The sequence below is a fragment of the Hyla sarda genome, chromosome 6 (genome assembly GCF_029499605.1).
Source record: "Hyla sarda isolate aHylSar1 chromosome 6, aHylSar1.hap1, whole genome shotgun sequence".
NCBI classification, from domain to species: domain Eukaryota; kingdom Metazoa; phylum Chordata; class Amphibia; order Anura; family Hylidae; genus Hyla; species Hyla sarda.
In genome coordinates, this window is record NC_079194.1 from 140547384 (window position 1) to 140575350 (window position 27967).

The window sequence follows — 27967 nt, forward strand, 5'->3', positions numbered from 1 at the left end:
CAGATTTAGAAGTTATCACAGGGCAGGTCAACTCTGCCCTATAGAACTATAGAAATGGCTCTATGCAAAATTGTATTAAGGTTGTACGACATTTGCTACAAGTGTCACACGACCGCCACTTCTCTACAATATTTAACCAGACTGTGGGGATTGATCAAATTCTGTGTGCCACTTGATTAATTTGGCACACTTCCACCACTTTCTCCGTGACTGCTGCTGTTCATGATGTCATTTAAATGTTTGAGTGATCTCATTTTGAGCCTCTGTGTTGTGCCTCCCACATATATTCACCTTGCTGGATGCGTTCTTCATACTTATATACACACTGTGGGGGAGATTTATCAAAACCTGTCCTGAGGAAAAGTTACTGAGTGGCATATAGCAACCAATCAGATAACTTCTTTCATTTTTAAAGAGGCCTGTGAAAAATGAAAGAAGCGATCTGATTGGTTGCTATGGGCAACTCAGCAACTTTTCTTCTAGGCAGGTTTTGATAAAGCTCCCCCTGTATGCTTGCAAAAGAATGTACACTTACACAGTACAGACACACACATTCACTAATCTAAAAATACATGTATTATTCACAGATTTATGCACACATAAATACACAAAATATATACAATGTAAATTACTTTATATATAAAGCACACTAAACGGAACTGTTACAATAGTCAACACTAAATTAATGTGCAACTATAGGCACAAAAACAAAATGGCATGTTCAAGCACATATTGTTGGGTGCAGACGGGAATAATACATCAGGCTCAGTCAGGAGTAGTATGAGAAGCATGCAGTGGGCAGTAGGCACCATAGCTGGAGGCAGGCTAGATTCTTCTGCGGCCCTAGTCTGACAGTGGCTAAGGGTAATGTGCAAAGCTGAACTAAGGATGCAAGGAAGCTGAAACGAGATGCTAATTTTAGGCGTCACAAGCTGAAAATCACTGGGCACCAACATAATGTTATCCAGTCACCCAGAGGTTTTTAGCAGGTTGTGTACTTTTTACATCTAATGGGACCTTCACACTACAGAAATACCACACAGAATTTCCATGGGGAAATCTGCTTGCAGCAGCAGCAGCCTCCCATTCATTTCAATGGCATTAAACTGCATAGTTCACACTGCAGAATTTCCGTGGCTAAAATTCTGCAATGCATGTTGGGCGGAAAGAATGAACATGTTCATTCTTTCGGTAGTATTCTGCAGCGGAATTCCATTTGTTGGGGAACTTTTTTTCCCCAAGGCTTATTTCCATAGATAAATTCCAAGTGAAATAAGTGTAGATTCCTGGCGGCGCCAATTTCGAAGAGTGCAAACGGAATTCCGTTCAGAACAACTTAAGAGCGGAAATTCCATAGTGTAAACCAGGCCTAATTTTGACAAATATGGGCCTGGCTACATGTCTACTTACCATACCACAGTATACACGTAGCATTACTATACTCTCGAAGGAGGATGGGAATGCAAAACCACACTCACTTTCACTATTTAGCAGAGTGTTTGCCTGAAATTCCCTGTTCTGTCATTCTATTTCCTACCTAAACAGATTATAGAGGTGAGCTCAGTCTGCACTAGCCTCCGGCTACTTTGTGGGGTTGATGTTAAAGTCACTTAATGAGTGGAAGCAACTGCAGTGGAGTATACATGTGACGTGCAGGGGAGGGAGAAGAGAAACTGCATAATGGCAAGGGGGACACAAAGAACGGGCAGAGCACAGTGTGTGCTCAGGAGATGACATGTCTGTGTGCTAACAATTCACGTGTGTGTGTGTGTATACCATCAGAGGTAACTGACTGGCGACTGTGCATCAGCAGAAACAGCAAAGAATGATGGGAATATCAGGGATTTAAGATCTAAGTTGACAAATTTGCATGAAAGGCAGCTTTTCATAGAGGAATCCATGAGAAGAATGAACATTCACATTATTCTCGTGGATAAGATAATGTGCTACTGAGCCTTTGCATTTAGTCACATGACATTTGAGATCCAGGGGGCGCCCTCTGACGAAGCGCAGGAATGAAACTTGCATGGGTGTCTGCACATATCTGGGTAAGGTTCATGCACATGACAAATATTGAGTTACTTTTATGACTATCCTATCTTTGGTCAGCATTGGTTTACTGTGCTTGCATTAAATTCACGTGTGTGTACCACCAGAGGTAACTCACTGGCAACTGTGCATCAACGGAAACTACAAGAATGATGGGAATATCAGGGACAGGGACTTTAGATCTAAGTTGATGAATTTGCATTAAAAGTGTGTCATGTACACACTTCTCTAGCACGTGGCCAGGATGCAACTACATGGGGTTAATCTATTTCCCCCCCTCACTCAATTTAGCTCTCACCTCCCATTCAGGTTACAAAAATTTGGGAAATTCACACCCCAAGACAGTCCACACACTTTAAAACCCTTTTTTCGTATTTTTTCACGTTTGTAGGTCCATGTGTTCTGTCCCTCTGGTCTTCTCTGCACACGTGACCCTGACACAAGTACACAAGACATTACAGAAAAACGAACTACTACGGCTGTACCAAACGGTGGGGTGTCTGTACTTCCTGCGAAGGTTAATACTTGGACATTAAAAGGAGAAATGCGGTAGAAAACTTTTACCTTCCCTGTGCCCAGGTTGCAAAAACAAAACTTTAGCTCACCTTCCTACATTCCTCCGTTGTCACACTGCGGTCAGCATATTGCTAGCCGCAGGGATGTCCCGCCTCGGCCAGTGATAGGCAGAGGGCACTGTCATGTGAGGAGCTCGGGCCTGGCACATTAACCCTTTATCCAATGTGTATCCCTGCTCCCTAGTGTAGCGCTACCCATTTGACTTGGGCCGGCTCCTTTCATGACAGTGCGCTCAGCCTATTTCATGATAGTGCGCTCAGACATCGCTGCGGCCAGCGATACACTGACCGCAGGGTGATGTTTCGAGCGTATGAAGCAGGGACCCAAGCAGCACTGGAGGAACGAGACACCGATACCGGCGTAATGGGGGAATGTAGGAAGGTGAGCTAAAGTTTGTGTTTTTTGTTTTTGCAGCCTGGCCCGCAATGTCCAAGTATTAACCTTCCCAGGAAGTACAAAGAAGTGTGGCAAAATTTTTTTACCTTCCCCTGTGCCCATTTAAAAAAAAAATCTGAATTCACTTTGAAATGCATTGGCGTCTATAGAGATGGTGCATATATAAATGGCCCTAGTGTTGGCTTGTTCTGCCGGAGCCTGCTACACAGAGGGGGAGATTTATCAAAACTTGTGCTGAGGAAAAGTTGCCTAGTTGCCCATAGCAACCAATCAGATCCCTTCTTATATTTTTGACAAGGCCTCTGCAAAATGAAAGAAGCAATTTGATTGGTTGCTATAGGCAACTTTTCCTTTCCACAGGTTTTGATAAATCTCCCCCAGTGTCCACTTGGAATTTTCCTGGGCGGAGATTCTGCTGTGTGAAAGGGACCCCTAGTAATGGATGCTCCTTAACTTCCTGTCTTTGTGAAGGCTTAGCACAGCTGAGAGGATTTGCTTGACACTCCCTAAAGACCAGGGATAAGTTAGGGGCAAGGACTCAATTAGAGCACTGCACCTCTCCTAGGAGATGTCTAACTTGTAGTACAGTAAAGTAATCTTTGAGAGCTTCTTACATTACTAATCATATACACTGTATCCCATGGGATATTGTATAACCATGAGAGCCCTTCTGAGGGGTGGTTATGTAGTATTGTTGAAAAGCCAGGTTACAACAAGTGATTACATGTTTTGATTCTGAGAAATCCTTCTTTAGGGTATGTTCACACATACGCAGATTTGATGCGCAGGATTTTCTGCTGCAGATTTCAATGTAAACTAAATGACTGAGCACAGCTTCTAATCTGCAGTTACAAATCCTGCACATCAAATCTGCACAGGATCCCGTACGTGTGAACGTACCCTAAAGGAGACGTCTAATGGACTAAACCTGCAGATAGGGGATAAGATTTAGATTGCGGGGGTTTGAGCGCTGGTGCCCCTCGCGGTCTCCTGTATGGAGCCCCGGCTCTCCCCTGAAGCGGCACGTCATGACCCTGAAGTGGGGGGGCCACCACGCCCCTCCATATAGCTCTATAGGGGAGCCAAATGAGCAGGGGTTGTGACACGCCGCTCCAGGGGAGAGCCGGGCTCCATACACGAGATAGCGGGTGGCCTCAGCGCTCGGACCAACCGCGATCTAAAACTTATTCCCTATCCTGCAGATAGGGGATGAGTTTTATTCCATGAGATCTCTCCTTTAAAGCCTTGTCATACCGTGTGGAACATTGTATCTTTTAGCCCCTTCTTATTTCCCACTTGCCATTGTCCCCCTCTTTCTAGACTCATCCAAAATAACATCAGGTGACTGTGCGCAATTGTCATCCTGCCGTGACCGCAGGAGATAATCACTGGCTGTGGCAGCGACATGTCATTCATCTACCGCTGACACCTAAACTCTTCCTGCCATGTCATAAAGCTCATGGCAGCAGAACATTCTCTGGTTATGAAAATCACATGATACAGCAAAAAAAACTGCAGACAGAAGATAGTTATAAAACATTTAATAAGGTTAAAGAGATAAATAATTTAACAAAAACCTTAAAAAAAAAAAAAAAAAAGTGGCAGCCAGGAATAGTCCTCAAGGCTGTGAGCCTGTGCTGCCACCCTGGTCATATGACTTACTAATGGCAGGGGCCAATAACCTAATTACTAGCCAGCATGATGGTATAAGTATAAGCAGTATTCTGCTCCATGTGATTTATCCAAATGGGTAACACTACACTAAGGAGCAGGGATACACATTGAGTAAAGGGTTAATGTGCCCTGGGGTCTACCACCCCCTCTCCACCGTGTAAACAGTAATGACATGAGCCAAGGCCAGCATACAAGACAGAGCAGGGCAGCTAACCAGGCCAGCAGCTGGGAGGACTACGAACAAAGGTGTCTGGGTCAAAGGGCAACGTTAGGTGAGGTCTGTGTGTAATATGCAAGGCAGTGCACTGAGAAAATGGAAATAATGAAGACACAGAGCCTACAACCACCATCCTCTCCTGCTGGGAGTTCTGGAGTCAATGCTGACAGGAAAACCAATCAATGTCAACTCGCTCAGAACATAGAAGTCTGTAGCTCTCTTTTGAACATCCCCTCAAAGTTCAGGTCTGTCCCCATCAGTTCTTCTTCCAGGTCATCTAGTGCCCACTGGTGGTCAGTGAGCTCCAGGGCTTCCCATTCTGTCTGATAAAGATATGTATACAAAGTTCAGAATAATGAAAAACATTGTAATTTAGGGATGGAGAATAGCTTATGTGCTTGTTCACACTTGTATCTTATTTTTCTAACTTTCCATTTTGAGGGCTGCAGACAGCTAAACTTGTATATGTTGGCAATCAGAACACCACTCACCTTAAAAGCTTTGTTGGTGTCAGCGGGCATAGCCATTGCCGCGCCGGTCATCTGCTCCTGCATGACGCGTGACTGGTCTGCAGCTGAGACACAAAACACACAGGATTACTACCCCTGAGCTCAGGTAAATAATAAAGAAGCAGACAGATACATGTACTGGGGTTAACACCTCTGCTGCTCCCTCTTATTAACCTACTGTACATTACTGATATCAGCAGAGCATATGTACAGTAGTTCCACAAGTTTCCACCAGAGAGAACCTCTATAAAAAAAAGCCGGATGTCTGCTGACATGAAAGGGGCAGCTCTGGCTTTAAAGGGGTACTCTGCTTTTGGAACATTCTGTTTCGAACACTGGGTGTGGGGCTGCGGGGGGTCGTGACGTCATGGCCTTGCGCTTGGGACGTCACGCCTAGCCCCCTCAATGCAAGTCTATGGGAGGGGCGTGGCATAGACTTGCATTGAGGGGGCGTGGCGTGACTTCACGAGAGGTGTGGCCGTGAAGTCACGACCCCCACAGCCCGCACCCAGCATTCAGAACAAAATGTTCTGAAGGCTGGGGCAGCAGAGTACCCCTTTAAACACTAGGGTGTACAAGCATGAAATGTTTTCAATAAAATGCTCAAATTAACATATCACACCATCATCGTGTCATCATCTTATTGACTAGTCACCTGACCTAGGTAGACAATTATCTTTCACAAAGACCTCTCTATGAACAAAACGTAAGAGTATTGCGAAGCACTGAGCAGACCTGCAGCATAGGATTTGCACACGATCACAATGTGAAAAATGAACACACAATTTGATGTTAACCCCATTTTTTGTATGTTTTACAAACAAATAGCAGATCTAGTAGCAGTGAGGGGCTAGGGATGCAAAGGATCCTGTTGAGTACTTCTTACCATTGTAAAACAAAAATAGAGAAAAAGAAACACAGCCGCACATCCACAATTTGTATTTTGATCTACTTGCTTCTCAGCATAAATTCAAACACTAACAGGTTGTTAGTATACATTTTGATCAAAAAGTACAAGCCCACTCGCCATGTCAAGGCCACCTAGTCAGAGTGGGTCCCTACCCAACATTGGCGTAGCACCGGGCGGTGGCCACCACCACCGCAACACCATGCCCACAGGGGGAGCGACCCAGTGGCCAGGGAGCCCCACTGCTGCCCGACTAAGCCCCTGGCTACACCACCCCACAGAAAAAGCATTACAGTAACAATGACCGCCGCAGTGCAACCACACCAATGTGAATACCTACCAAGTGCTCCCTGTCAGAGGGCTTGGAGAATGCTAGGAGGAAACCCTTATGCAGTCTCCTGCTAATTAAAAACGCCTGGGACAAATGGGTGGAGCAGAGTGCTGGCTATGAAAGAGGGGACAGACTAAAATTGTAAAACAAAAATAGGTATGTGGTAAGTGTTCACACTGGTGTGGTGCTCTGTGGCGGCTATTCTTTCTGTGATGCTTTGTCTGTGGGGTGGTGCGGCCCAAAGCCAGAGGCTTGGTCGGGCAGCAGTGGGGCTGCCTGACCACTGGGTCGTTCCCCCTGTGGGCATGGTGTCTCGGAGGCGGTGGGTTGCCGCCCGGCGCTACGCCAGTGTTAGGTTAGGGACCCACTCTGACTAGGTGGCCTTGACGTGGCAAGTGGGCTTGTACTTTTTGATCAAAATGTATACTAACAACCTGTTAAGTTTTTTTAATTATGCTGAGAAGCAATCAGATCTAAATACAACTGGTGAATGTGCGGCTATGTTTCTCTATTTGTGTTGTACTTCTTACCATTGTCCTGTCCCAGTATCAAAGAATAGATGCTCCTCAAACCAAACACATTGAGAAAGTACCAGGAGGCAGAGCTAACCCTGCAAAGAAATAGGATAAGGGGAGAGATCAGCGGCACAGATACAGAATACAGGTGCTCGAGCATCCAGGCCCCAAAAAAAACACGATAAAATGTGAGAATACAGTGGACTGCTGGTAGAGGGCCATAAAACATTGATAACATTTGTATGCAGAATAGTACAGGTATATATATAATATACACCTAAACTAAAATGATCTATATAATTTTCCCTTCTATAGTCTTTATACCCCTATATGACATTTGTATGCAGAATAGTAGGGGTATATATAATATACACCTAAAGTAAAATGATCTAGTCTTTATATCCCTATATGAGGGGGAAACATAACACTCGTGGTTGTGATATACAAATTACTGATGTTATAGACTACTGGTATTTTGGGTATCTATCTATAGGTAGTGTATGTATATCCAGTATTAGTGGTGAGCACATCTAGTATTCATGCATGTTCTCCATACATTTATGGCTTGCTTACCATGAGGCATCCAGGGAAAGTAGCTCAATCCCCTGCTGTAACATGGGCTTGAAGCGCAGGGTTAGGGGGAAAGGAACTTTAGCTAGAAAACAAAAAGAATACACCAATTATAAAAATAAAAAAAAGGAGTAATATAAAAGGCATTATTTATTCATAGGCAATGTTGATGAAGGGTCTGGAACAGTCATCATTATCATCTGCCCTGGAGACCTCATCATCAACCACAAAAGACCAGAAGCCCTTAGCATCAGATCTAGAGCCCATTACCATCAAAAGGAGCCCAGAACCTGTCTTCATCCCCAGCCCTGGGACCCTAAGCATTATCACCCTCATCAGTCCTGAAGCCCTCATTGAAGGGAAACTTTTACTAGTTTAATGCTGTAATAACCACATAGTCTGAAAGTGTTTAACCCGATAACGACCATGGACGAGTATAGACGTCCAGGTTGGCGGCCGTTCCCGCACCTGGACGTCTATACTCGTCCATTATTCTCGTGGGTGCTGCCCAGTGCACCCACGAGATCGCGGCAGGGACTCGGCTGTAACACACAGCCGGGACCCTGCTGCACTGCCAGGACCGAAGTAAACTTCGGTCTCGGCAGTTTTAACCCTTACAGCCGCGGTCGGAAGTGACCGCGGGCTGTAAGTGTTATGACAGAGGGAGGGGGCTCCCTCTGTCTCCTCTGCAGCACCCCGCATCGCGGGGTGCCGCGTGTAATACGCGGCTGGCCGGGGCCTGCCGCACTGCCGGGAGTGAAGTTCACTTCACTCCCGGCAGTTTAACCCTTACAGCCGCGGTCAGAAGTGACCGCGCGCTGTAAGGAGTTCTGACAGAGGGAGGGGGCTCCCTCCGTCTCTCCTGCAGCACCCCGCAGCGCGATCGCGGGGTGCTGTGTGTGGCCGCACTGCCGGGAGTGAAGTTCACTTCACTCCCGACAGTTTAACCCCTACAGCCGCGGTCAGAAGTGACCGCGCGCTGTAAGGAGTTCTGACAGAGGGAGGGGGCTCCCTCTGTCTCTCCTGCAGCACCCCGGAGCATTGCGGGGTGCTGCTGCATACCTGGGCAGCCGGGGGTCCTACAAAGACCCCCAGGTCTGCCCTGGGTATTGCCTGCTAGTGAAATATGCTGCCTGCTAGTGAAAACTGGCAGGCAGCATATAACTGCAATGCTTTGGAATACTAAGTATTCCAAAGCATTAAAAAGTCTCAAAATAAATAAATAAATAAATAAAATAAAAGTGTAAAAATAAATAAAAATGTTATAAAAGTGTTAAAAAAAACAAAACAAAACAAAAAAAAAAAAAAAAAATATATATATATATATATATATATATATATATATATATATATATATATATTATATATATTAAAAATACATTTATTAAATGAACCTAATAAAAAAAAAAGCATAATGTGTAGGATCGCATTGGCGGACATCCGCAGCATGTAATATGCTGCGGATGTCCGCCACGTGATCCTACACATTATGCAGCAGTCACGGTAATGAGCTCGCTGCTGCGGCTGGGTAGCTTTGTGCGTCCACTCATAGCGGCGGATTTTCCGCCAGCAGTCATGAGCGGACACACTGAGCTACCCAGCCGCAGCAGTAATGGATATATTCGCCATGAGCGGGTGCTTATTCTCACAACATGGCGGATATATCCATCAGGAGCCTTAACTGTCACAGACAGACGCGTTATACTGCCAGCCGACCAGCCAATAACTTGTAGGGGTGCGGTATATAAATGGGGTCACTTGTGGGGGTGGGGGTACTGTTCTGCCCTGAAAGCCAAATGGCGCTCCTCTCCTGAGTCCTACCACGCGGCCAAGGAACCATATATGGCCAAAGCGGGGGTATTTCCGAACATGGGACAAGCAGCTAAATAAAATATAGGGTGCATTTCTTTCAATATCAGAAGTGATGTACAAAAAATATGCCCCCCAAATGATGCATTTGTGAAAAATTGCAATTTTCGAATTTTTAACACTGACTTTGTAATAATTCCTGCCAAAAAACTATGGTGTTAAAATACTCACTGTACCCCCTAGCGAATACCTTGAGGGGTTTAGTTTTTAAAATGGGGTCATTTGGGGGGGGGGGTGTTCCTATGTTCTACTACCTTTTAATTTCTGCAAACCTTGCATAGCACATAAAAAAAGATGTACTTTTCAAATTTTCAAGTTAAATTGTTAGGGTTCTAACTAATTTAAAATGTTAATTAAAAACAAAAAAATTACGTCAAAATAAAGTAGACATCTGAAAGTATATAAGTTTCATAAACTATTTGGTCAGTAAGTATAAATATATGCAACCAATTAGTGTTAAAATAGCAAAAAATCGTAATTTTTTGTTAAAATTTCATGATTTTTTGCATTGTAAAAAAAAAACTACAAATGATATCGGCTTACTTTTACTATGTACATGAAGGACAACTTGTGACAAAAAAAACTATGTCAGAATTATCGTGATTGGCAAAACGTTACCAGAGTTATTAATAAAACAGTCATCCCCGATTTGAAAAAACAGGCCTGGTCTTTCAGGGGCGTACAGGTTTATTTGCATTGGTCCTTAAGGGGTTAATGCTGTTTGTGGCTACGGAAGCATGAAACTAGTGACAATTTCCTTTATCACTCCCATCTTTCCTAAAGCTCTTAATATCAGCCGTAGAACTTATGGTCATATGTAAACCTGGATCTTTTATAATCACCTCTGTCAGCCCTGGAATCTTAATCATCACAGGCCCTGAAACCCTCGTTGTCATCTCCGTCACTATCCTTTGACCCACCATCAGCACTGGATCCCTCATCATCATCAGCAGCCCTATGGTCTTCCTTACCATAACCATCAGTCCTGGAGCAGCCATCACCATTCTTGTCATTAGCCCTGGAGTCCTCCTAAGTGCAGCGCTGGAGGCTCCTGACATCACGGCCATGCCCCCTCATTGCAAGTCTGAGGGGGCGTAACCCCAGCATTCTGTGCCAGGCGCTGCCTCCGAGACGGGGACGTGACATCACGGCCATGCCCCCTAGTGATGTCACGCCATGCCCCCTAGTGACGTCACGCCACGCCCCTCCATTCATGTCTATGGGAGGGGATGTGACGAGATGACCGTCACGCCCCCCCATAGACGTGAATGGAGGGGCATGGCGCCACTAGGGGGCGTGGCCGTGACGTCACATCATGTCCCCGTGTCGGAAGCAGCGCTCGGCACAGAATGCCGGGGGCTGCACCGAGATTGCAGGGGTCTCCTTTGGATAGGGGATAAGATGTATAAAGCCGAAATACCCCTTTAACAGCCCTGGGCCCCTGATCATAATCACTTGTGATCGTGATCATCAACCCCAGAGCTGTTATCATAATCAGTCCAGCCCCAGAGAGCTCATTATCATGACCAGCCCTATACCACTTGCTGTCATCTTCAGCATCAGCTTTGGAGCCTGCATCACTATCACTATAATCATCCCCAGCTCTAGAACTTTTATGGTCGTCACCAGCCCTGGACTACTCCACATCATCAACATTATCATCACCAGTCCTTTGAGGGGTACTTCGCCCCTAGACATCTTATCCCCTATCCAAAGGACAGAGGATATATGATTGCGGGTATCCCGCTGCATGTCTGGGGTGCCGCAGCAGAGATCGCGGGGGGTCCCCAGTGGTGGGATCACTGCAATCAGATGTCTTATCCCCTATCCTTTGGATAGGGGATAAGATGTCTAGGTGCGGAGTAGCCCTTTAAGCCAACATGTCCATTATCACCTCCACTCACTTGTCACAAAACCAGAGAAGGTCATATTGATCCAACCACCAATAAGGATCATGGGTAAAACATTGGTTACATTTCCTTTCATCATGTCTGTCAGCATTGTGGGATCTAAAGGAAAACAAGATGACAAAATAGATATTAGTACACTGGAAGAAGACTGCATCAGCAAACCATGAGACTGCACATTTGTCATATACAGAGTGTTACTCCGTATTCTGCATACAAACCATGACTATGCAGACTCATCCCACATGTACTTTATATACAAAGCACATGCTGCATACAAACGAAGACCATAGGAGTCCTTGCACACATGTATTAGGCTTCATTGACTCTTCCATATTCAAGTTCCATATTAATTCTGTATTTTTTTTATTAATTAAAAGAATGTAGAAGATCTAAATTATCTAAATTGCTTTATTCACATTATATGAATACTGTATTTTTCAATAAACAGGGTGTTCCCCTGGATACATATAGGTACAGTTTTTACCAACATAGTAAAAGGGTTCAATTTAAAAATGCATGTTCCATTTTTGGTTCACATTTAGTTCACATGTTCGTATTTGTTCCATTTTCAAAATCGATATAATCTGCAAAGTTAGCGTAACATCAAAAAATATACTTCATTATTACTCATTATAAATCATTCAGGACCGTCATATTTTAAAAAAGTTAACATTTTTTCAAAGTAATCTAAAAAAACAAGGCTGTGTAAATTGGGTAAGGTGTAATCGTACTGACCCAAAGAATAGAGATAACATGTCAGTTTGTCAGCGTTACCACAAAGTACAGTGCTCCCTCAACTTACAATGGCCTCAACATACAATGGTCTTTTCTGGAACATTGTAACTTGAAACTAGACTCAACATACAATGAACGGACAGTCCAGATCTGTGAAATGTGTCAATGGCTGAGAGAACTGACCAATTAGAATGGGCATTTTACTGGTAAAACACCTGTATTACTGAAGCGCATGCACTGACTGGCTGTCTGGTAGTGCCCCCTACAGTACAGGGAGGTATTGCATGTTCTGTACTACTCTACCTGTGCCACACTTAGCTGCTCCTTTGGACACCAAGTAAGGGCGGCTCCATTTTACTTTTTTAGGACATTGCGTGCACCGTACAGGACCCTGAAGAAGCTCCTGTCCTCTACATAGACAGTGATTTACAGCTCCCAGCAGATCTTTCCTACTTTTATATGTAAGGACTTGCTTTATTTATATTAATTTCCTACTTATTTATTTTTAATCCTCACTTTTTCCTATTTTTGGATGACATTTTGGGGCATCAGAACCAATTACCAGGTTTCCATAGAGTTATGGTGTCAACATACAATGGTCGTCCTGGAACCAATTAATATTGTAACTTGAGGCACTACTGTACACGGCATGAAAACAAACAGAATCGAAAGTTGAAAAATTTTCCCCCATAAATATATATATATATATATATTTTTTTTTCAGCTTTGTTGTACATTCTATGTTAGACTAAACGGTGGCAATAACTGGTGTTGCAAAAGACAACTTCTCATATAGCTCAGTTGATAGCCAAAGTAAAGAGTAATGGCTTTTAGAAAACAAAGACAAATAAATAAACAAAACTCAAAAAAAATAAAATAGTCAAGAGGTGAAACAAAAAGAAAGAATGGACAAATTATAACAAAATATGGAACAAATATGGGACTAAAAATAGGGCTTTATGAGCCACACACAAAAGTGTTCATATAGGGCCAGTCCCCCAGCAACACAATACACAGGGACATGCTCACCTGTCATAGGGGATGGCGGGACGACTTTCCTCTTTGTCTTTTTAAAAAATCCATCTTCTGCATTATTGAAATAGAACTTCCTCATCAGAAAAGACTGAAAACAGGAGGGAGAATTTATTAAAACCGACATTTCATATGGCAGTCCTCAGGCCAGTGTTTCCCAACCAGGGTGCCTCCAGCTGTTGCAAAACTATAAATTCCAGCATGCCCGGATAGCCAAAGGCTGTCCGGGCATGCTGGGAGTTGTAGTTTTGCAACAGCTGGAGGCACCCTGGTTAGGAAACACTGCCTCAGACAAAAGGTGCTGGGGCAAGATGATCCAAAGTTATAAGTGGTGCAGGCATCTTGACCATTATGGCCTATCAATGTGAGTAAATAATGGAAATCTACGTCAGTCACAAGCTGGAATATATTTCTGCTAAAACTTGAGCCAATATCTGCTGGATCCGTGCCCCTTTTCTGCCAAGAACTGCCCATTTATTTTATTTTATTTTTTTATGGTTAACCACAAAGACTACAGCATAAAAATGCCCAAAACGTGCACATTATGTGCACGTGAAAAAATTTGCAACTTTTGTATGTCAGAAAGTCAGAAATCCCAAACAGTGTTGTGTTGTCAAGGCAAGACAGCAATTTGCATCACACTGAAAAGTATATGAACTTTGTGAGAAAGAATAACCATTGAAAATGGAAGCCGTCACATGACCTCAGCATCATCAGCTTTTGCTGAACACTAGAATCTGCTGCGTCATGGTGGGGCATGTTGAAAAGGAAGAAGGTAGGAGAGGGGTGCACATGGGGTAACTTACCTGTTTGGAAATGTATTTGCCATTTTCTCTGAGAATCCTGCTTCGAATCAGCACCTGGCTATAGAAGGAGGCAATAGAAGGAGGGGGTCAAAAAAGTATGGGGTACATTTATAAAACTGTTCTCTGTTGTCCATATCAAACAAACACAGTGCAGCTTTCATTTTTTCATTAGTAGAATATGAATGAAAGCTGAGCTCTAATTGGTTGCTATAGGCAACAGAGACCACCTTTTTTTTCAACAGGTTCATAAATCTCCCAATTTGAAATTACAATGTAATTATATCCAGTGATGTCAGTAATGGGGGCGGGGCTGTGACAACCTCTCAGACATGATATAGAGGATGGTTGTCAGCAGTAATAGATGGAATAGATGTGACTGTAGTATAAGGTGTGTGATCTCATGTCTGATCACAATGTAATTATATCCAGTGATGTCAGTAATGGGGGCGGGGCTGTGACAACCTCTCAGACATGATATAGAGGATGGTTGTCAGCAGTAATAGATGGAATAGATGTGACTGTAGTATAAGGTGTGTGGTCTCATGTCTGATCACAATGTAATTATATCCAGTGATGTCAGTAATGGGGGCGGGGCTGTGACAACCTCTCAGACATGATATAGAGGATGGTTGTCAGCAGTAATAGATGGAATAGATGTGACTGTAGTATAAGGTGTGTGGTCTCATGTCTGATCACAATGTAATTATATCCAGTGATGTCAGTAATGGGGGCGGGGCTGTGACAACCTCTCAGACATGATATAGAGGATGGTTGTCAGCAGTAATAGATGGAATAGATGTGACTGTAGTATAAGGTGTGTGGTCTCATGTCTGATCACAATGTAATTATATCCAGTGATGTCAGTAATGGGGGCGGGGCTGTGACAACCTCTCAGACATGATATAGAGGATGGTTGTCAGCAGTAATAGATGGAATAGATGTGACTGTAGTATAAGGTGTGTGGTCTCATGTCTGATCACAATGTAATTATATTCAGTGATGTCAGTAATGGGGGCGGGGCTGTGACAACCTCTCAGACATGATATAGAGGATGGTTGTCAGTAATAGATGGAATAGATGTGACTGTAGTATAAGATGTGTGGTCTCATGTCTGATCACAATGTAATTATATCCAGTGATGTCTGTAATGGGGGCGGGGCTGTGACAACCTCTCAGACATGATATAGAGGATGGTTGTCAGCAGTAATAGATGGAATAGATGTGACTGTAGTATAAGGGGTGTGGTCTCATGTCTGATCACAATGTAATTATATCCAGTGATGTCAGTAATGGGGGCGGGGCTGTGACAACCTCTCAGACATGATATAGAGGATGGTTGTCAGCAGTGATAGATGGAATAGATGTGATTGTAGTATAAGGGGTGTGGTCTCATGTCTGATCACAATGTAATTATATCCAGTGATGTCAGTAATGGGGGCGGGGCTGTGACAACCTCTCAGACATGATATAGAGGATGGTTGTCAGCAGTAATAGATGGAATAGATGTGACTGTAGTATAAGGTGTGTGGTCTCATGTCTGATCACAATGTAATTATATCCAGTGATGTCAGTAATGGGGGCGGGGCTGTGACAACCTCTCAGACATGATATAGAGGATGGTTGTCAGCAGTGATAGATGGAATAGATGTGATTGTAGTATAAGGGGTGTGGTCTCATGTCTGATCACAATGTAATTATATCCAGTGATGTCAGTAATGGGGGCGGGGCTGTGACAACCTCTCAGACATGATATAGAGGATGGTTGTCAGCAGTAATAGATGGAATAGATGTGACTGTAGTATAAGGTGTGGTCTCATGTCTGATCACAATGTAATTATATCCAGTGATGTCAGTAATGGGGGAGGGGCTGTGACAACCTCTCAGACATGATATAGAGGATGGTTGTCAGCAGTAATAGAGGGAATAGATCTGACTGTAGTATAAGGGGTGTGGTCTCATGTCTGATCACAATGTAATTATATCCAGTGATGTCAGTAATGGGGGCGGGGCTGTGACAACCTCTCAGACATGATATAGAGGATGGTTGTCAGCAGTAATAGATGGAATAGATGTGACTGTAGTATAAGGTGTGTGGTCTCATGTCTGATCACAATGTAATTATATCCAGTGATGTCAGTAATGGGGACGGGGCTGTGACAACCTCTCAGACATGATATAGAGGATGGTTGTCAGCAGTAATAGATGGAATAGATGTGACTGTAGTATAAGGCAGGGATGTGGAAATTCTATAGCCCGACGCCCGGGACAAGTAGTTTTGGGCGCCGGGCAGGTGAATTGTTTATAGATTTAGCCCTGTATCGGGCTAGCAGGGACAGACAGACTTCCCCCTTATTTTTCTTTAATGTCGGTGTCTACACCTCACACCAGCCTCAAAGTGTATGGAGGGGGCGGCGGCCTCCAGCTGACTGCAGAGCCCCCCCTTATCTCCCCTCCCGGAGGATGGACGCAGCTCAGAAGACACAGCAGGGTGAGAGAAAGGACATAGACAGCTCCATCCCCCGCACACAGCTCTACCCCTCCCCCTGCTCTGTCTAGACAGGACCTAATCCACCACGGGGCGGTTGCTTGTTTGCACGGGGAAAACACAGAGCGGGGGGAGGAGGACGGAAATCTGACCTCACACCGGCCGGGACTACAGCTCTGATGTCCACTCATGGCGGCTCAGGTGAGGAGGCCGAGAATACAGGCGGCGGCAGGAAGGGTGGTTGTATATGTATGGTGTGAGTGTATGTGTGATGTGTATGTACTGTATGATGGGGGGGGGGGGCAGCGGCAGGTGTATGTATGATGTGTGTGCATATGTATCGTGTATATCAGTGTTTCCCAACCAGGGTGCCTCCAGCTGTTGCAAAACTACAACTCCCAGCGTGCCCAGGGCATGCTGGGAGTTGTAGTTTTGCAACAGCTGGAGGCACCCTGGTTGGGAAACACTGGTGGATATGTATGGTGTGAGTGGATGTGTGATGTGTGTATGTAATGTATGATGTGTGTATAATGTCTAAGTGTGATGTGTGTGTATGTGATGTATGATGTCTAAGTGTGATGTGTATGATGTGGGGTGTATGTACGATGTGTGTATATGTATGGTGTGAGTGTATGTGTATATGTAATGTATGATGTTGGGGGGGGGGGCAGCGGTGTGTGTGTGTGTGTATGTATGTATGTATATGGGGGCAGTGGCTGGTGTATGTATGATATGTGTATGCATGAATGTTTTGTATAGGAGCAGACGGGCATTAGGGCAGTTGTGCCATCTAATGTTATTTTTTTTTTAGTGGCCCCCGCACTAAATTGCACCCCCAGAATCCTGCCCCCTTCATACTCACCCGACGACCAAGAGCCCCACGGATGCACGCAAACACGCCTGAACCAAAACTACAACTCCCAGCATGTTGGACCATAACCTAAACTGTAGAACTATAAAGTGCAACATGCTGGGAGTTGTAGTTTTGGTTCGGGTCAGCTGCAGAGCCATAGGCTGCATCAGGGCATGCTGGGTGTTGTAGTTACTAACTGTAATTCCCAGTATTCCTTGACACATCCTATGGCTCTGCAGCTGACAAACCAAAACTACAACTCCCAGCATGTCCTACAATAACCTTAACTGTCCTACTATACAGTGCAACATGCTGCAACACCCACACAACCATATGCTGTATCAGGGCATGCTGGGAGTTGTAGTTATCTAGTAACTAAATGCAACTTCCAGCATTTTCTGACACAAAATGCACCATATAAACTGAAGAAGCAGAACCCCCCCCCCCCCCCAGTAACACATAAGTCCCTATTGAGACTGAAAAATAGTGATTAAAATATTGTAAAAAGTGCGTATACATGTGAATAAGCCCCTGTCCTAATAAAAGTTTCCAATTTTCTTTAAATAAAAATAATGTACAAAAATAAACATAAATGGTATCGCTACATGTGGAAATGTCCAGACTATTAAAATATAATGTTAATTAAACCGTACGGTGAACGGTGTAAATGTAAAAAATAGTCCAGAATTGCTCATTTTTGGTCACTTCATATGAGAAATTTTTTATAAGGTGATCAAAAAGTTACATCTAGACTTTTCTGGGCTTCCCTCGGGTGTAAGAGGATCTACAGCTCTCCCGCCGCTAATAGCCTGACATACTGCGATCACCTATTAACCATTAGATCACCGCTGTCAGCAGTGTCTAAAGGGATCTTATATCCATCCCTGGTGGTCTAGTGGGGGGGGGGGATCAGACTATTTTGGTGGAAATTATTTTAACTGCCAGGACAAGTAGATTTTCTTGAGGGACAAGTAGATTGTGTTCAACTTTAGTCCCTTGGACAAGTAGTTTTTTTTTTTTTATTTCCACACCCCTGTAAGGTGTGTGGTCTCATGTCTGATCACAATGTCATTATATCCAGTGATGTCCGTAATGGGGGTGGGGCTGTGACAACCTCTCAGACATGATATAGAGGATGGTTGTCAGCAGTAATAGATGGAATAGATGTGACTGTAGTATAAGGGGTGTGGTCTCATGTCTGATCACAATGTAATTATATCCAGTGATGTCAGTAATGGGGGCGGGGCTGTGACAACCTCTCAGACATGATATAGAGGATGGTTGTCAGCAGTAATAGATGGAATAGATGTGACTGTAGTATAATGTGTGTGGTCTCATGTCTGATCACAATGTAATTATATCCAGTGATGTCAGTAATGGGGGCGGGGCTGTGACACCTCTCAGACATGATATAGAGGATGGTTGTCAGCAGTAATAGATGGAATAGATGTGACTGTAGTATAAGGTGTGTGGTCTCATGTCTGATCACAATGTAATTATATCCAGTGATGTCAGTAATGGGGGCGGGGCTGTGACAACCTCTCAGACATGATATAGAGGATGGTTGTCAGCAGTAATAGATGGAATAGATGTGACTGTAGTATAAGGTGTGTGATCTCATGTCTGATCACAATGTAATTATATCCAGTGATGTCAGTAATGGGGGCGGGGCTGTGACAACCTCTCAGACATGATATAGAGGATGGTTGTCAGCAGTAATAGATGGAATAGATGTGACTGTAGTATAAGGTGTGTGATCTCATGTCTGATCACAATGTAAATATATCCAGTGATGTCAGTAATGGGGGCGGGGCTGTGACAACCTCTCAGACATGATATAGAGGATGGTTGTCAGCAGTAATAGATGGAATAGATGTGACTGTAGTATAAGGTGTGTGGTCTCATGTCTGATCACAATGTAATTATATCCAGTGATGTCAGTAATGGGGGCGGGGCTGTGACAACCTCTCAGACATGATATAGAGGATGGTTGTCAGCAGTAATAGATGGAATAGATGTGACTGTAGTATAAGGTGTGTGATCTCATGTCTGATCACAATGTAATTATATCCAGTGATGTCAGTAATGGGGGCGGGGCTGTGACAACCTCTCAGACATGATATAGAGGATGGTTGTCAGCAGTAATAGATGGAATAGATGTGACTGTAGTATAAGGTGTGTGGTCTCATGTCTGATCACAATGTAATTATATCCAGTGATGTCAGTAATGGGGGCGGGGCTGTGACAACCTCTCAGACATGATATAGAGGATGGTTGTCAGCAGTAATAGATGGAATAGATGTGACTGTAGTATAAGGTGTGTGGTCTCATGTCTGATCACAATGTAATTATATTCAGTGATGTCAGTAATGGGGGCGGGGCTGTGACAACCTCTCAGACATGATATAGAGGATGGTTGTCAGCAGTAATAGATGGAATAGATGTGACTGTAGTATAATGTGTGTGGTCTCATGTCTGATCACAATGTAATTATATCCAGTGATGTCAGTAATGGGGGCGGGGCTGTGACAACCTCTCAGACATGATATAGAGGATGGTTGTCAGCAGTAATAGATGGAATAGATGTGACTGTAGTATAAGGTGTGTGGTCTCATGTCTGATCACAATGTAATTATATCCAGTGATGTCAGTAATGGGGGCGGGGCTGTGACAACCTCTCAGACATGATATAGAGGATGGTTGTCAGCAGTAATAGATGGAATAGATGTGACTGTAGTATAAGGTGTGTGGTCTCATGTCTGATCACAATGTAATTATATCCAGTGATGTCAGTAATGGGGGCGGGGCTGTGACAACCTCTCAGACATGATATAGAGGATGGTTGTCAGCAGTGATAGATGGAATAGATGTGATTGTAGTATAAGGGGTGTGGTCTCATGTCTGATCACAATGTAATTATATCCAGTGATGTCAGTAATGGGGGCGGGGCTGTGACAACCTCTCAGACATGATATAGAGGATGGTTGTCAGCAGTAATAGATGGAATAGATGTGACTGTAGTATAAGGTGTGGTCTCATGTCTGATCACAATGTAATTATATCCAGTGATGTCAGTAATGGGGGAGGGGCTGTGACAACCTCTCAGACATGATATAGAGGATGGTTGTCAGCAGTAATAGAGGGAATAGATCTGACTGTAGTATAAGGGGTGTGGTCTCATGTCTGATCACAATGTAATTATATCCAGTGATGTCAGTAATGGGGGCGGGGCTGTGACAACCTCTCAGACATGATATAGAGGATGGTTGTCAGCAGTAATAGATGGAATAGATGTGACTGTAGTATAAGGTGTGTGGTCTCATGTCTGATCACAATGTAATTATATCCAGTGATGTCAGTAATGGGGACGGGGCTGTGACAACCTCTCAGACATGATATAGAGGATGGTTGTCAGCAGTAATAGATGGAATAGATGTGACTGTAGTATAAGGCAGGGATGTGGAAATTCTATAGCCCGACGCCCGGGACAAGTAGTTTTGGGCGCCGGGCAGGTGAATTGTTTATAGATTTAGCCCTGTATCGGGCTAGCAGGGACAGACAGACTTCCCCCTTATTTTTCTTTAATGTCGGTGTCTACACCTCACACCAGCCTCAAAGTGTATGGAGGGGGCGGCGGCCTCCAGCTGACTGCAGAGCCCCCCCTTATCTCCCCTCCCGGAGGATGGACGCAGCTCAGAAGACACAGCAGGGTGAGAGAAAGGACATAGACAGCTCCATCCCCCGCACACAGCTCTACCCCTCCCCCTGCTCTGTCTAGACAGGACCTAATCCACCACGGGGCGGTTGCTTGTTTGCACGGGGAAAACACAGAGCGGGGGGAGGAGGACGGAAATCTGACCTCACACCGGCCGGGACTACAGCTCTGATGTCCACTCATGGCGGCTCAGGTGAGGAGGCCGAGAATACAGGCGGCGGCAGGAAGGGTGGTTGTATATGTATGGTGTGAGTGTATGTGTGATGTGTATGTACTGTATGATGGGGGGGGGGGCAGCGGCAGGTGTATGTATGATGTGTGTGCATATGTATCGTGTATATCAGTGTTTCCCAACCAGGGTGCCTCCAGCTGTTGCAAAACTACAACTCCCAGCGTGCCCAGGGCATGCTGGGAGTTGTAGTTTTGCAACAGCTGGAGGCACCCTGGTTGGGAAACACTGGTGGATATGTATGGTGTGAGTGGATGTGTGATGTGTGTATGTAATGTATGATGTGTGTATAATGTCTAAGTGTGATGTGTGTGTATGTGATGTATGATGTCTAAGTGTGATGTGTATGATGTGGGGTGTATGTACGATGTGTGTATATGTATGGTGTGAGTGTATGTGTATATGTAATGTATGATGTTGGGGGGGGGGGCAGCGGTGTGTGTGTGTGTGTATGTATGTATGTATATGGGGGCAGTGGCTGGTGTATGTATGATATGTGTATGCATGAATGTTTTGTATAGGAGCAGACGGGCATTAGGGCAGTTGTGCCATCTAATGTTATTTTTTTTTTAGTGGCCCCCGCACTAAATTGCACCCCCAGAATCCTGCCCCCTTCATACTCACCCGACGACCAAGAGCCCCACGGATGCACGCAAACACGCCTGAACCAAAACTACAACTCCCAGCATGTTGGACCATAACCTAAACTGTAGAACTATAAAGTGCAACATGCTGGGAGTTGTAGTTTTGGTTCGGGTCAGCTGCAGAGCCATAGGCTGCATCAGGGCATGCTGGGTGTTGTAGTTACTAACTGTAATTCCCAGTATTCCTTGACACATCCTATGGCTCTGCAGCTGACAAACCAAAACTACAACTCCCAGCATGTCCTACAATAACCTTAACTGTCCTACTATACAGTGCAACATGCTGCAACACCCACACAACCATATGCTGTATCAGGGCATGCTGGGAGTTGTAGTTATCTAGTAACTAAATGCAACTTCCAGCATTTTCTGACACAAAATGCACCATATAAACTGAAGAAGCAGAACCCCCCCCCCCCCAGTAACACATAAGTCCCTATTGAGACTGAAAAATAGTGATTAAAATATTGTAAAAAGTGCGTATACATGTGAATAAGCCCCTTTCCTAATAAAAGTTTCCAATTTTCTTTAAATAAAAATAATGTACAAAAATAAACATAAATGGTATCGCTACATGTGGAAATGTCCAGACTATTAAAATATAATGTTAATTAAACCGTACGGTGAACGGTGTAAATGTAAAAAATAGTCCAGAATTGCTCATTTTTGGTCACTTCATATGAGAAATTTTTTATAAGGTGATCAAAAAGTTACATCTAGACTTTTCTGGGCTTCCCTCGGGTGTAAGAGGATCTACAGCTCTCCCGCCGCTAATAGCCTGACATACTGCGATCACCTATTAACCATTAGATCACCGCTGTCAGCAGTGTCTAAAGGGATCTTATATCCATCCCTGGTGGTCTAGTGGGGGGGGGGGGGGATCAGACTATTTTGGTGGAAATTATTTTAACTGCCAGGACAAGTAGATTTTCTTGAGGGACAAGTAGATTGTGTTCAACTTTAGTCCCTTGGACAAGTAGTTTTTTTTTTTTTATTTCCACACCCCTGTAAGGGGTGTGGTCTCATGTCTGATCACAATGTCATTATATCCAGTGATGTCCGTAATGGGGGTGGGGCTGTGACAACCTCTCAGACATGATATAGAGGATGGTTGTCAGCAGTAATAGATGGAATAGATGTGACTGTAGTATAAGGTGTGTGGTCTCATGTCTGATCACAATGTAATTATATGCAGTGATGTCAGTAATGGGGGCGGGGCTGTGACAACCTCTCAGACATGATATAGAGGATGGTTGTCAGCAGTAATAGATGGAATAGATGTGACTGTAGTATAAGGTGTGTGGTCTCATGTCTGATCACAATGTAATTATATCCAGTGATGTCAGTAATGGGGGCGGGGCTGTGACAACCTCTCAGACATGATATAGAGGATGGTTGTCAGCAGTAATAGATGGAATAGATGTGACTGTAGTATAAGGGGTGTGGTCTCATGTCTGATCACAATGTAATTATATCCAGTGATGTCAGTAATGGGGGCGGAGCTGTGACAACCTCTCAGACATGATATAGAGGATGGTTGTCAGCAGTAATAGATGGAATAGATGTGACTGTAGTATAAGGTGTGTGGTCTCATGTCTGATCACAATGTAATTATATCCAGTGATGTCAGTAATGGGGGCGGGGCTGTGACAACCTCTCAGACATGATATAGAGGATGGTTGTCAGCAGTAATAGATGGAATAGATGTGACTGTAGTATAAGGTGTGTGGTCTCATGTCTAATCACAATGTAATTATATCCAGTGATGTCAGTAATGGGGGCGGGGCTGTGACAACCTCTCAGACATGATGTAGAGGATGGTTGTCAGCAGTAATAGATGGAATAGATGTGACTGTAGTATAAGGTGTGTGGTCTCATGTCTGATCACAATATCATTATATCCAGTGATGTCAGTAATGGGGGCGGGGCTGTGACAACCTCTCAGACATGATGTAGAGGATGGTTGTCAGCAGTAATAGATGGAATAGATGTGACTGTAGTATAAGGGGTGTGGTCTCATGTCTGATCACAAATGTAATTATATCCAGTGATGTCAGTAATGGGGGCGGAGCTGTGACAACCTCTCAGACATGATATAGAGGATGGTTGTCAGCAGTAATAGATGGAATAGATGTGACTGTAGTATAAGGTGTGGATCTCATGTCTGATCACAATGTAATTATATCCAGTGATGTCAGTAATGGGGGCGGGGCTGTGACAACCTCTCAGACATGATATAGAGGATGGTTGTCAGCAGTAATAGATGGAATAGATGTGACTGTAGTATAAGGTGTGTGGATCTCATGTCTGATCACAATGTAATTATATCCAGTGATGTCAGTAATGGGGGCGGGGCTGTGACAACCTCTCAGACATGATATAGAGGATGGTTGTCAGCAGTAATAGATGGAATAGATGTGACTGTAGTATAAGGTGTGTGGTCTCATGTCTGATCACAATGTAATTATATCCAGTGATGTCAGTAATGGGGGCGGGGCTGTGACAACCCCTTTATGCATGAGAGCTAAATAGCTCCATAAGAATGGGCAGGATCAGCAATGAATAAAGCCGCAGCACTGCTCACCTGTCAGACACCTGCTCCTGAGTCAGCTTCTTGTCGCTCTGTAGCAGGATAGACACATAATGACGGATCATGCCAACAAAGAAAGTGATGATGACGATGGGCAGGACAACCCACAAACGAATGTTGGAGTCAAGTAACAGTTCGGGTTCCGCCATGGTCACACACTGGTCTCGATACTAGATAAACCTCTGTAAATAACCATAACATAGCCATTAGAAAATGGAACCTGCTGATGGATATTCTACCTCACAACCCCCCCCCCCCCATGACATACAAACCCTGTGTTATAAAGAAGATGATGGTGAATAAATGTATCACCCTTTTTGTAACATAAGAATTTAACATCACATTTATTTTTCTTGCGAAAACTGCACATTATTAGCAGCCTAAGCAAAAGTGTCCATAAATGCAAGGGGGCATGTGATCTGTCCCTCCTCCATGCACCCCTCTAGGCTCAACAGTCCCCTTCTCTCTAAACCCATCTAGGCTCCTGTGTCCTCTCTAAGCACCTCTATTCTCCACTCTGTGACCCCCCCCCCCCCAGGCTCCTCTGCCTCCCCCTCCCTGAATCCCTCTAGGCTCCTCTGTCCCCTCCTCCCTGCATGCCTCTAGGCTGCTCTGTGCCCTCCCCCGCACCCCTCTAGGCTCCTCTGTGCCCTCCCCCCGCACCCCTCTAGGCTCCTCTGTCCCCTCCGCCTGCACCCCTCTAGGCTCCTCTATCCCCTCCTCGCTTCTGTCCCCTCCTCCTGCACCCCTCTAGGCTCCTCTGTCCCCTCCGCCTGCACCCCTCTAGGCTCCTCTATCCCCTCCTCGCTTCTGTCCCCTCCTCCTGCACCCCTCTAGGCTCCTCTGTCCACTCCGCCTGCACCCCTCTAGGCTCCTCTATCCCCTCCTCGCTTCTGTCCCCTCCTCCCTGCACCCCTCTAGGCTCCTCTGTCCCCTCCTCCTGCACCCCTCTGTTCCCTCCTCCTGCACCCCTCTAGGCTCCTCTATCCCCTCCTCCTGCACCCCCCTCTAGGCTCCTCTATCCCCTCCTCCTGCACACCCCTAGGCTTCTCTGTCCCCTCCTCCCTGCACCCCTCTAGGCTCCTCTGTGCCCTCCTCCCTGCACCCCTCTAGGCTCCTCTATCCCCTCCTCCTGCACCCCTCTAGGCTCCTCTATCCCCTCCTCCTGTACCCCTCTAGGCTCCTCTATCCCCTCCTCCTGCACCCCTTAAGGGGATCATGATGGATATTTTTCCTCCCATTATACAGACCTGGAGTGTGATGTAATAATGTCCATTGCTATTGTTACCTCACTACCCCAATCCATCTCTGTATATGCAGACTAGGGCTGTGAAGTCATGTATATTCTCGTGTGACGTAAAAGAGATGATGAGGGAAGCTGTAATACCTCACACCCCCCTTCCCCAGTGATATACAGACCCCGGAGAAGTCTCTGCTCCGTTCACTCTTCCACCGCTACCCGGTCGCCCCGAAAAGAACCTCGCCGCCACCCAGAGCAGTCCGGATCACAAGCCTCAGACCCGATTGGCTGCGACGCACAACCCCCAGGACGCTGATTGGTTTGTCCACTTGTCTATCATTCACTGGCTTAGAATGTTTCTTATTATGACCGTGAGGTCTGACTAATCACATTGCGAGAAGGGCGGAAGAGGGCGGATACTAAGATGAAGGACCCGCCGGCTTCCCGTCCGCAGTCATGGTGATAGGGAAACAGATCCGGCTGGCAGTCGCCATCTTGTACATTTAGTTAGCGGTTTTGTATCTGATGCAGATTTGTAACATAGGAATTTCTGATATCGGAGACAGAGGAGGAAACAGAGAAGCCTAGAGGGGGTACAGAGAGAAAGCGGACATAGGGTACAGAGAAGGGGACAGAGGAGCCTAGAGGGGGTACAGAGAGAAGGCGGACATAGGGTACAGAGAAGGGGACAGAGGAGCCTAGAGGGGGTACAGAGAGAAGGCGGACATAGGGTACAGAGAAGGGGACAGAGGAGCCTAGAGGGGGTACAGAGAGAAGGCGGACATAGGGGACAGAGGAGCCTAGAGGGGGTACAGAGAGAAGGCGGACATAGGGGACAGAGGAACCTAGAGGGGTACAGAGATGAGGGGACAGAGGAGCCTAGGAGGGGGTACAGAGAGGAGGGGACAGGAGCCTAGGAGGGGTACAGAGAGAAGGGGACAGAGGAGCCTAGGAGGGGTACAGAGAGAAGGGGACAGAGGAGCCTAGGAGGGGTACAGAGAGAAGGGGACAGAGGAGCCTAGGAGGGGTACAGAGAGAAGGGGACAGAGGAGCCTAGAGGGGTACAGAGATGAGGGGACAGAGGAGCCTAGGAGGGGTACAGAGAGAAGGCGACAGAGGAGCCTAGAGGGGTATAGAGATGAGGGGTTTAGAGAGAAGGGGACAGAGGAGCCTAGGAGGGGTACAGAGAGAAGGGGACAGAGGAGCCTAGGAGGGGTACAGAGAGAAGGGGACAGAGGAGCCTAGGAGGGGTACAGAGAGAAGGGGACAGAGGAGCCTAGGAGGGGTACAGAGAGAAGGGGACAGAGGAGCCTAGGAGGGGTACAGAGAGAAGGGGACAGAGGAGTTTTTTTTTTTTTGTAGTGGTGGTGGGGTGTAGAATAGATCACAACTCCTTGTAATTTTTTGGCTTAGGCTTCAAATAATGAGATACCATATTAGCAGGAAAAATAGGTTTGACGTTAAAGGGGTACTCCACCACTAAACATCTTATCCTCTTTTTAAATGATAGGGTATAATATGTCTAATTGTGGGGTTCCGGCTGCTGGGACCCTCCAAAATCTCCAGCGCGGCAGCCCAGTGATCTGGTGCACGGAGCGAACTCCGCTTCATACCAGAGGACGGGCGATCACAGCCGACACGGCTACTCCATTCATGTCTACGGGAGGAGGTCTGACAGCTATGTACTTATCATTTATCCTGTGGATCGGCGATAAGTGTCAGATAAGTTGTTTCCTGGACTACCCCTTAAGCAGCTTTTCCTTTTTTTTATCTCCAACATGAAGGAAGTTCCCAATCATTACTGGCCTTAGTGGTGACCACTAAAAACTACACAGTGATTTTTTTTTAAGAAAGATTTTTTTTGGGGGGGGGGGGGGGGGGAAAGCTAAATTTCTCTTTTTTTCCATTCCTCAAAAAATTTATAGTATAAGATAATTATTTATATGAACCCCAAAATGCCAATATCGAAGCCGCACAGAAACAACTCATGATATCAGGGCTCACAGTCTAAAGGTTTGTTTTTAAAAGACCCATTGGAGCAGAGATCCATCCAACCAAAATCCATCGACATAGGGTACAGAGAAGGGGACAGAGGAGCCTAGAGGGGGTACAGAG

At 45.2% G+C, this 27967-nt stretch overlaps 2 protein-coding genes across 5 annotated transcripts in view; one reads left to right on the forward strand and one right to left on the reverse strand.

The window, feature by feature from the left end:
• Nucleotides 1–1257: 1257 nt before the first annotated feature.
• On the reverse strand, nucleotides 1258–26170 carry EMC3 (ER membrane protein complex subunit 3). Of its 3 annotated transcripts, none has more exons than XM_056525265.1 (9): nucleotides 26032–26170; nucleotides 24607–24794; nucleotides 14097–14154; nucleotides 13288–13381; nucleotides 11518–11622; nucleotides 7748–7829; nucleotides 7190–7269; nucleotides 5404–5486; nucleotides 1258–5231 (listed from the first exon to the last, which is right to left on the reverse strand). In XM_056525265.1, exons 2-9 carry the CDS (start codon nucleotides 24759–24761, stop codon nucleotides 5190–5192), a joined length of 699 nt encoding a protein of 232 aa, XP_056381240.1. In that variant the 5' UTR covers nucleotides 24762–24794; nucleotides 26032–26170; the 3' UTR covers nucleotides 1258–5189. The 3 variants fall into 3 exon arrangements, with proteins under 3 accessions (XP_056381240.1, XP_056381238.1, XP_056381239.1); XM_056525263.1 differs by having other exon boundaries at nucleotides 1258–5235; XM_056525264.1 differs by having other exon boundaries at nucleotides 1258–5235; nucleotides 26000–26112.
• FANCD2OS (FANCD2 opposite strand) overlaps nucleotides 26039–27967 on the forward strand; it is a 31909-nt gene continuing 29980 nt past the window's right edge. Inside the window, exon 1 of one of the 2 annotated variants that reach the window (XM_056525268.1) lies at nucleotides 26039–26171. The gene's annotated coding sequence lies outside the window, so the exon portion shown is untranslated. The remainder of the gene's footprint in view (nucleotides 26172–27967) is intronic. The other variant, XM_056525266.1, reaches the window with a different exon arrangement.

What these genes read in the sequence shown, in the direction of transcription:
- EMC3 (XM_056525263.1), bottom strand. Translation starts at nt 24,761, where the DNA reads ATGGCGGAACCCGAACTGTTACTTGACTCCAACATTCGTTTGTGGGTT. An exon ending in CTTTCCCTGGATGCCTCATG is followed by an intron (nt 7,270 to 7,747) that starts GTAAGCAAGCCA and finishes ATTTCTTTGCAG; the next exon opens with GGTTAGCTCTGCCTCCTGGT. An exon ending in ACACCAACAAAGCTTTTAAG is followed by an intron (nt 5,236 to 5,403) that starts GTGAGTGGTGTT and finishes TATCTTTATCAG; the next exon opens with ACAGAATGGGAAGCCCTGGA.